The 8,526-nt window shown below is 41.1% G+C and overlaps 1 protein-coding gene across 1 annotated transcript; it reads left to right on the top strand.

Moving 5' to 3' along the window:
* The first annotated feature begins 1,804 nt into the window (after positions 1-1,804).
* On the top strand, positions 1,805-6,801 carry LOC138035483 (tetratricopeptide repeat protein 28-like). Its single transcript, XM_068882157.1, has 2 exons — positions 1,805-5,056; positions 6,782-6,801. The coding sequence occupies exons 1-2, from the start codon at positions 1,834-1,836 to the stop codon at positions 6,799-6,801; spliced, it is 3,243 nt and encodes a 1,080-aa protein (XP_068738258.1). The 5' UTR covers positions 1,805-1,833.
* The last annotated feature ends 1,725 nt before the right edge of the window (positions 6,802-8,526 follow it).

The raw sequence follows: 8,526 nt of genomic DNA, 5'->3' as shown, positions 1-8,526 counted from the left end.
TTGTTTTCGATTGACCAAGTTTATCCAGACAAAGAAAACTCTGATTAAAAACAGGCCAGTGAATTTCTTTTGCCAAGACAGGTCTGATATTGGATAAATTTAGACCTCTGCTGTAAGTCTATTTCATGCAGGTTTTCTACTGGAAATGTCATCTCAAGCTTTAAAAATTATTTTCAAATGGGATATTGGCCTAAAGAAACGAAATAAAGGAAACATAATAATGAGTTTGACGTTAATGCAGAACACTCAAAATGACGTTGATAATTTCCGAGTTCACTTCAACGTCTTTTTCACAGCAAGCTACTGGTTATTAGTTCTACTTTTCTTGTTTATAGAGTACAATACTGTATATGAGAAACACTTATGAATTGATGATTGACAGTGTTCAACTGACTAACAGCTTCATTTCGTGCTCGTCTTCACATTTAAATCCTTTGATAAATTTCCCAAAAGATGCTATCACTGAAGTTAATCCCTTTCAGGCCGGGTTGGTATCTGGATGGGAGACCATCGAGATATATGTATGGGTTATTGACCAAGCGTGAGGTCAAGAGGGCTGGATATTGGCCAAGTTCTTTTTTTGCGTTTTTATGGACCGAGACGAAGTCGAGGTCAATAAACACGCAAAAAAAGAACGAGGCCAATATCCAGCCATCTTGACCAAACAAGTTTGGTCAATAAAGGATTTATTATATGACTTAAAACACCAAAAAATGATCTTTGATCTTGCGGGACCAAGCGAGAAATCCCGAGCGGGCAGTATCGCTCCATCTTGCCCGCTCGGGTAGCCAATCAGAGCGCGCGATTTGGTTCATCTTGCCCGCTCAAGGAGCTAGTCATATAATATGACTTGTTATTACTTGTCGAGAACCGACTACATCACGTGGTCGCGCATTTTTGACCCCAAACGAACTAAACATTGAACTCTTGTCCGTCGATTTGATCTTAATATAGTCTTGCGAAGATGAAAGTAGTCTTGAAAGAAATGTGATTTCTTATTTCCACATTCCGGTTCTTTCACATGACTTTTGCAGACGCCAGATCCATCGTAATACGTTTTTTCAATCGGCATACTCACGTATTTAACGGAATCCTTACCATTTATCACTTAGGGGACATATCTTTTTTAACTATCTATCACAAGTGTCACTCAGTCCAAGATGGTGTCAAAGGCTTCGAATCAATATATACCCGCGCGCCAGGAGTGAAAAACGCCATAAATAGTATACATTTTCCTACGTCGAAAACAATTACGCACTTACTTCCTACTCATTCTGTAACGTGTCCTTAAGGAAGGTGCCTACTATTGTTATTGCGCATACGTTCTGCCCATCTCGTGACATGCGGGTTTCCTTTGAGTGGTGCTTATTAATACAGGGATATTTTTGCGCACTTAAAAACTATGCGGAGAAAGGAGAAGTTAGCAAGTGCTTGTGGTATCCAAAAAGAAAATTGGGGTAACCACGCATTTTTCAATTTAGAAGAGAACGCTTAATTGATTAATTATCCTCGAAAAATGCGTGGTTCAACCCAATTTTCTTTTTGAATTTGAATAACACTTGTTAAGATTTGCTTTTCTCGCATATTGAGTAAACAGCGCAAAAATACGATGAATTAGTAGGCACCGTTCTTTAATCGAAATGATTGCTTGGGTTACCTTGATAAATTGAAGAAAGCGGGCTCTCCATCCCTAAATACTGCCTGCAAAGAAATGTTCCTTCACCGTTCAAACGACCTTGCTCTTTATAGTTACAGTTATGGCATTCAACTTTATATGTTTTCGTTCATTTATCTTCTAGCTGCACAAAACCTTCCCGCCTCTAAGTATCAAGAATGGTGGATAGAAAGTTGGACGTTTTGGAGCGGCACATGAAAGAGCTTAGCATTGCGAGAAAGGCGGGAAACAGACGAGAAGAGGGTTTGGCTTGTTTCAATCTGGGCAACTACTGCAATGGCGTAGCCGATTTTAAAGAGGCCATAAGAAATTACACAGAAGCATTGAGCATTTTTAAGGAAATAGGTTTGAGGGCAGAGGAGGGAAGAGCCTTTGGCCATCTCGGTAATACTCATCACAGTCTGGGCAATTTCAAACAGGCCATAGAGTACCACAATCAAAATCTTAGTATTGCAAAAGAAGTAGGGGATAGGGCGGAGGAGGGAAAAGCCTATGGCAATCTCGGCAATGCGTATCATAGTCTGGGTGATTTTAAGCAAGCCATAGTGTACCACAACCAACATCTTAGTATTGCTAAAGAAGTAGGGGATAGGGCTGGGGAGGGAAGAGCCTATGGCAATCTCGGCAATGCGTATCATAGTCTGCGTGATTTTAAGCAAGCCATAGTGTACCACAACCAACGTCTTAGTATTGCTAAAGAAGTAGGGGATAGGGCTGGGGAGGGAAGAGCCTATTGCAATCTCGGCAATGCGTATCATAGTCTGGGTGATTTTAAGCAAGCCATAGAGTACCACAACCAAGCTCTTAGTATTGCTAAAGAAGTAGGGGATAGGGCTGGGGAGGGAAGAGCCTATGGCAATCTCGGCAATGCGTATCAGAATCTGGGTGATTTTAAGCAAGCTATAGCGTACCACAACCAAGATCTTAGTATTGCTAAAGAAATTGGGAATAGGGCTGGGGAAGGAAGAGCCTATGGCAATCTCGGCAATGCGTATCAGAATCTGGGTGATTTTAAGCAAGCTATAGAGTACCACAATCGATATCTTAGTATTGCTAAGGAAGTAGGGGATAGGGCTGGAGAGGGAAGAGCCTATGGCAATCTCGGCAATGCGTATCAGAGTCTGGGTGATTTTAAGGAAGCAATAGTGTACCACACCCAACATCTTAGTATTGCTAAAGAAGTAGGGGATAGGGCTGAGGAGGGAAGAGCCTATGGCAATCTCGGCAATGCGTATAAGAGGTTGGGTGATTTTAAGCAAGCCATAGAGTACCACAACCAACATCTTAGTATTGCTAAAGAAGTAGGGGATAGGGCTGGGGAGGGAAGTGCCTATGGCAATCTCGGCAATGCGTATCATAGTCTGGGTGATTTTAAGCAAGCCATAGAGTACCACAACCAACATCTTAGTATTGCTAAAGAAGTAGGGAAAAGGGCTGGGGAGGGAAGTGCTTATTGCAATCTCGGCAATGCGTATCATAGTCTGGGTGATTTTAAGCAAGCTATAGCGTACCACAACCAAGATCTTAGTATTGCTAAAGAAATTGGGAATAGGGCTGGGGAAGGAAGAGCCTATGGCAATCTCGGCAATGCGTATCAGAATCTGGGTGATTTTAAGCAAGCTATAGAGTACCACAATCAAAATCTTAGTATTGCAAAAGAAGTAGGGGCTAGAGCGGAGGAGGGAAAAGCCTATGGCAATCTCGGCAATGCGTATCATAGTCTGGGTGATTTTAAGCAAGCCATAGTGTACCACAACCAACATCTTAGTATTGCTAAAAAAGTAGGGAATAGGGCTGTAGAGGGAAGAGCCTATGGCAATCTCGGCAATGTGTATCAGAGTCTGGGTAATTTTAAGCAAGCCATAGAGTACCACAACCAAGATCTTAGTATTGCTAAGGAAATAGGGGATAGGGCTGGGGAGGGAAAAGCCTATGGCAATCTCGGCACTGCGTATCAGAGTCTGGGTGATTTTAAGCAAGCCATAGAGTACCACAACCAACATCTTAGCATTTGTAAGGAAACTGGGGACCCAATAGGGGAGGGAATCGCATGTTATAGGCTGGGTCTTGATCATGAAATTTTAGGCTCCTTGTCCAAAGCTATTTATTACTATCGTTTAAGCATAAGTTGTTATGATGAAACCAGGCGTCATCTTCATTCAGAAGACGCATGGAAAATAAGCTTTCGAGACACAAATCAGAGTGTGTATGCCGCTCTTTGGAGAGCACTGCTGAAGAATGGAGAGGTTGATGAGGCTTTGTATGCTGCTGAGCAAGGAAGAGCACAGGCTTTGACAGACATTTTGAAGGTGCGATACCATGCTGATGAAGAACCCTCCTCGGCAATTGCGAGGACAAAAACAATCTCTGCTGTTATGAAATATTTGCCTTCACAAACAGTTTTTACAGCACTTGACGGAAACACTATCAGCCTTTGGATACTGAGAAGAGGTAGCGAGGTAAAATTTAAGCAAAAGGAAATCGAAAATGGAAGTGTTGACTCACTGATGAAGGAGTCCGACAACTGCTTGAAGCCTTTGTATGATGTTTTAATCGGTCCCATTGCAGACTTGCTTCAGGGTGATGACTTGATATTTGTTCCTGATGGACCATTTTGCCTGGCTCCTTTTTCTGCATTGAGTGACACTGTCAGGATCCGTACTGTTCCCTCACTGACCGCCTTAAAATTGATCACTAGTGCACCTGATGACGTCGACAGTACAAGTGAAGCGCTGCTTGTGGGCGATCCGTGCTTAAAGGAAGTCACTTGGGGCAACGGGGAACCCATGTTTGAACAGTTGCCATGCGCAAAAAAAGAGGTGGAGATGATTGGAGAACTTCTGCACACCGCGCCTCTCACTGGCCAAAATGCAACGAAAGCTGAGGTGCTGAAAAGAATGAAGTCAGTTGCCTTAATCCACATTGCTTCTCATGGAGATGACTCTTTTGGAGAAATCGAATTAGCCCCAAATCCCGACCGTACATCACAGATCCCCGAAATGGAAGATTACATGTTAACAATGAGCGACGTTCATGCAGTTCGTCTTCAGGCAAAGCTGGTTGTGCTGAGTTGCTCTCATAGTGGTCAGGGAGAGGTAAAATCTGAGGGTGTGGTGGGAATAGCCAGGGCTTTCCTGTGTGCTGGTGCCCGGTCTGTTTTGGTGTCACTCTGGGCAATTGACGACAAGGCGACCTTGCTGTTCATGAAACATTTTTACCAACACTTGGCAGATAGAAAAAGTGCAAGTTTAGCTCTTCACTATGCTATGAAATCTGTTCGGGAGACAAAAACGTATTCCGCCATTAAATACTGGGCGCCATTTGTTCTAATTGGCGATGATGTCACGTTTGAATTTGGGCCTCAACAACTCGAAAAGAACGGTAAGTGTTTTTCGAATATATATGCATTGTTCATAAAAGCAGTCACTGTACATGCTTTTAATCGGCAAGCTGTCGAGAGGAATAGGTAGGTTTCTCATAGTGAATTAATTGCAAAATCGGTCGCCAATGTACTTTTACGAACTGCTTTGGCTAGCGCCTGAAATCTGTATTGTCTGCATTCACCAGGTCGGATACTTCGGCCGTCGTGCAGATAGCTAGCTGTTTGAGCCAAGCTAAGGACTGAAATTGCTGATATAATGCACTAGTCAATTAAAAACATTGACCCCCGACCCCCGGAAAAAAGCAAGCAGTAACGGGGTCATGGCCGTAGAATTACTACGCTTTGGTAATCACGCATTTCTCTGAGGGTGAGACTTTTAACACTAGCCTTGACAGAGTGGGACTGGGTCTTAAAGGAGAAAAACGTTGCAACTTGGACTTGGCAAAAAAAAAGTGCCTACAAACGCAGTAATTTGCGTTTTTTGCTAAATATACGTCATGAAACAGTTTTGGATGCTAAAATTTTTGTGCTCTGTTTTTGTCAGGGAGAAAAAAAACTGTGAACATTTGTTGTCCGGAGAATTATCCTCATTGAAGTAATTATCTGATTTCTTTTGCATTTGTGAATGTTCTAAGATGGAGTTCCAGATGCAGCGAACAACGAGTGCTCCAAAACTTGTTAAACGAAGTTGAAAAGACTTTAAGTGCTCAACAATAGTATTACAACTAGTAGAAAGAGTTGTTTATAATAAACCTAACGTTGCTACCTTACCTCCCAACTGCTTTTACTGATTCCGCGTGCTGCAAATGTATACAGAGTGATTGTACTAGCAATTGCAAACGAATGAAAACTATCGTGTTTTTTAGCGATTCGTAGCAACCATTTAATATGATTATTATACATTGGTGTCACCAGCTCGATTTTGATTGCATGGCTATAAGCACGGAGCTAATTCTCGCTTGCTCTTTTCCTCTTATGTCATACCTACACACAATAGATTTGTATATGTAGAATTGACGTCATACCTACAGACAGTAGTTTTATGCGTGCAGAAGTGACGTCACCTAATACACTAACCAGCAGAAAAGAGGAAAGAAGACTCTGCCAATCGCAGAAACATTCTTTGATTTTCCGCTCATCCAAACAAATGGATGAGTCAGTCCTCTTGTCTTTACCAATGCAGCTCAGGAATATGCATAATAAAACAATTATTCGATTCGGTTTTCGCATGATAGCGATAATTATCAAAACCTCAGTTTGTGTTATCCTCAGTCTTCGGCTTCGGCAGATGACACAAACTTTGGCCTTCGATAATTACCGCTATCATGCTCAATCTCATCCAATAACTGTTTATTCTCTTCGAGTGAAACACCGGGGCCATGGCAACGGGGATTGTAACATTCAAGTTTCCCCCGAGGGTCGGAGGAAGGTTTAAAATGTAACACTGTACAATTGTTACATTCCCACAACGTTCCCGTGGGTCGGAGGCCCATGGTTTCAATTGACTAGTGCATAAAGTGAAGTTAGATATTGAGGGCTTTTGTCGCAGTGATACTTAGTTGAATAGAAATTGTTGCTATCAACTAAGTACAAACGGTTTCATGAATAAAGATAATTTTTTTTATCTACTTACCAATCAGATCGAAAGTCCTAATTACCATTTAACACAATTTCCCTTTTTTCTTTAACTTGTTTTCTGTTTTTCTTTCTTTTTTTTTTTTCAGAAACGGTGTCTAAAAAGTGAGAAAACTCCTTTGTCTCTGATGCGTTGATATGTCCTTTTCGTTACTTCAATTATGTGAGTTAATGCAAAAAGAAAGTATTCATACCACAGTAGCGGTGAAGCAAGACAAAGATATGTAAATTTTGTTAAAGTACATTTGTAAACTTATAATATTAAGGACGGTGCCTACTATTGGTATTGCGCACACGTTCTGCGCATCTCGCGAGATACTCGGATTTCCTATGGGCCACGGTGGTTATTAATACAGGGATATTTTTGCGCGATCCAAAACTATGCGGAAAAGTGAAACTGAGCAAGTGCTCTTGGTATACAAAAAGAAAATTCGGAAATTCGGGATAACCGCGCATTTTTCAGAGATAATTAAGCTTCAATTTCGAAAATAACGCAAACACTGCTTTGTTTTAAAAGCTTTTACAAATATTGTTGATTTACTATCTTCGAAAAATGCGTGGTTACCCCCATTTTTCTTTTTGGATTTCAATAATACTTTTTTAGATCTACTTTTCCCGCATATTCACTAAATCGCGCAAAAATATATTTGAAGTAGTAGGCACCGTCCTTAAGATGCTGACAAAATTCTTCATTTGCACCTTGTCAGTTTTATAAGCTTCTCTACCAGCATTATATGACCAAACGATTGGTTTTGTGAGTGAGGATACGCTCTCGTGTTATTTTGGCCCTTAGATACTTGTGTGTGGGACGAGTTGCCGACACCTAAACGCTAAATTTTGTCGACAAGTAAGCAGTTTCCATTCTGCCCACTTGTCGACAACAAATATTTGTCGATAACTACATTTTTGACCGCTTTTTCTAGTGTGTGGGGATAGGCAGTTTAGTTGTAGACAACTATCGTATATGAACATGCGCAGTGAATGTTACTTCGAAGTTCTCCCGGGAATAATTTTGTAATCGACAACGAAATACTTCTGTGTGTGTAATACTTCCATCGGACATAGTTGTCAATGACTTTCTGTTTTGGATAAAAGACAGTTGTCAACAACTAAATAGGGAGTAAGATCTACGACGGCGATGGCCGACGAAAAAGTCACCTCAAAATATAACTTTGCTTTATCATAAGTCTTTCGTGATTATTCAGTCTCATTCACGTCCCACAATGTAGGCGAAGTATCCTAAAAGTAAATTGGTACGAGCGGTTTCATAGTCAAAATAGAGAATGAAAGATTCTCTGTTGCATGCTTACGTTGTCGTCAAAACCTCAAATGTGGTGATTTCACTTCATCATTATGCAGAGGATCGCAAACCTACTTATTAAAACCCACGCTGCATGTGTAGCACGATTAAATATGCTGTTTTGACCAATGATATTATTGTTTCGGTTGTGGCGTTGTCGTAGTCGTAGCAGCTGTCGTTTCTTAATTAAACTGCGGGGCCCGGTTGTTGAAAAGCCGATTAACGCTAGTCCCAGATTAAAATTTAACCAAGGAGTTTGTTTCTCTACTTCCAAATGCTGTTCAACGCTGATATTACAAGTAAAGTTACAGTAAAAGTCAATCTTGAAAAACAAAAATAAGCAAACGAAACTTTCACCAAACAGTTAAAAACATGAAACAAAAGTTTACGCTAACCCAGGATGAAGTTGATCGGCTTTCGAACAACCGGGCCCGGAAGTTTAAGATCTACGACGCGACGGCAACGAAAACGTCACACATTTTGCATATTTAATGAGCAAAAACAATAGCTTTTGCACGCTCTACATTTCTTTCA

This window comes from Montipora capricornis, unplaced genomic scaffold (assembly GCF_036669925.1).
Source record: "Montipora capricornis isolate CH-2021 unplaced genomic scaffold, ASM3666992v2 scaffold_412, whole genome shotgun sequence".
NCBI lineage: Eukaryota > Metazoa > Cnidaria > Anthozoa > Scleractinia > Acroporidae > Montipora > Montipora capricornis.
This window is presented reverse-complemented; position numbering and strand designations above follow the sequence as displayed.

What these genes read in the sequence shown, in the direction of transcription:
- LOC138035483 (XM_068882157.1), top strand. Translation starts at nt 1,834, where the DNA reads ATGGTGGATAGAAAGTTGGACGTTTTGGAGCGGCACATGAAAGAGCTT. An exon ending in TCAACAACTCGAAAAGAACG is followed by an intron (nt 5,057 to 6,781) that starts GTAAGTGTTTTT and finishes TTTTTTTTTCAG; the next exon opens with AAACGGTGTCTAAAAAGTGA.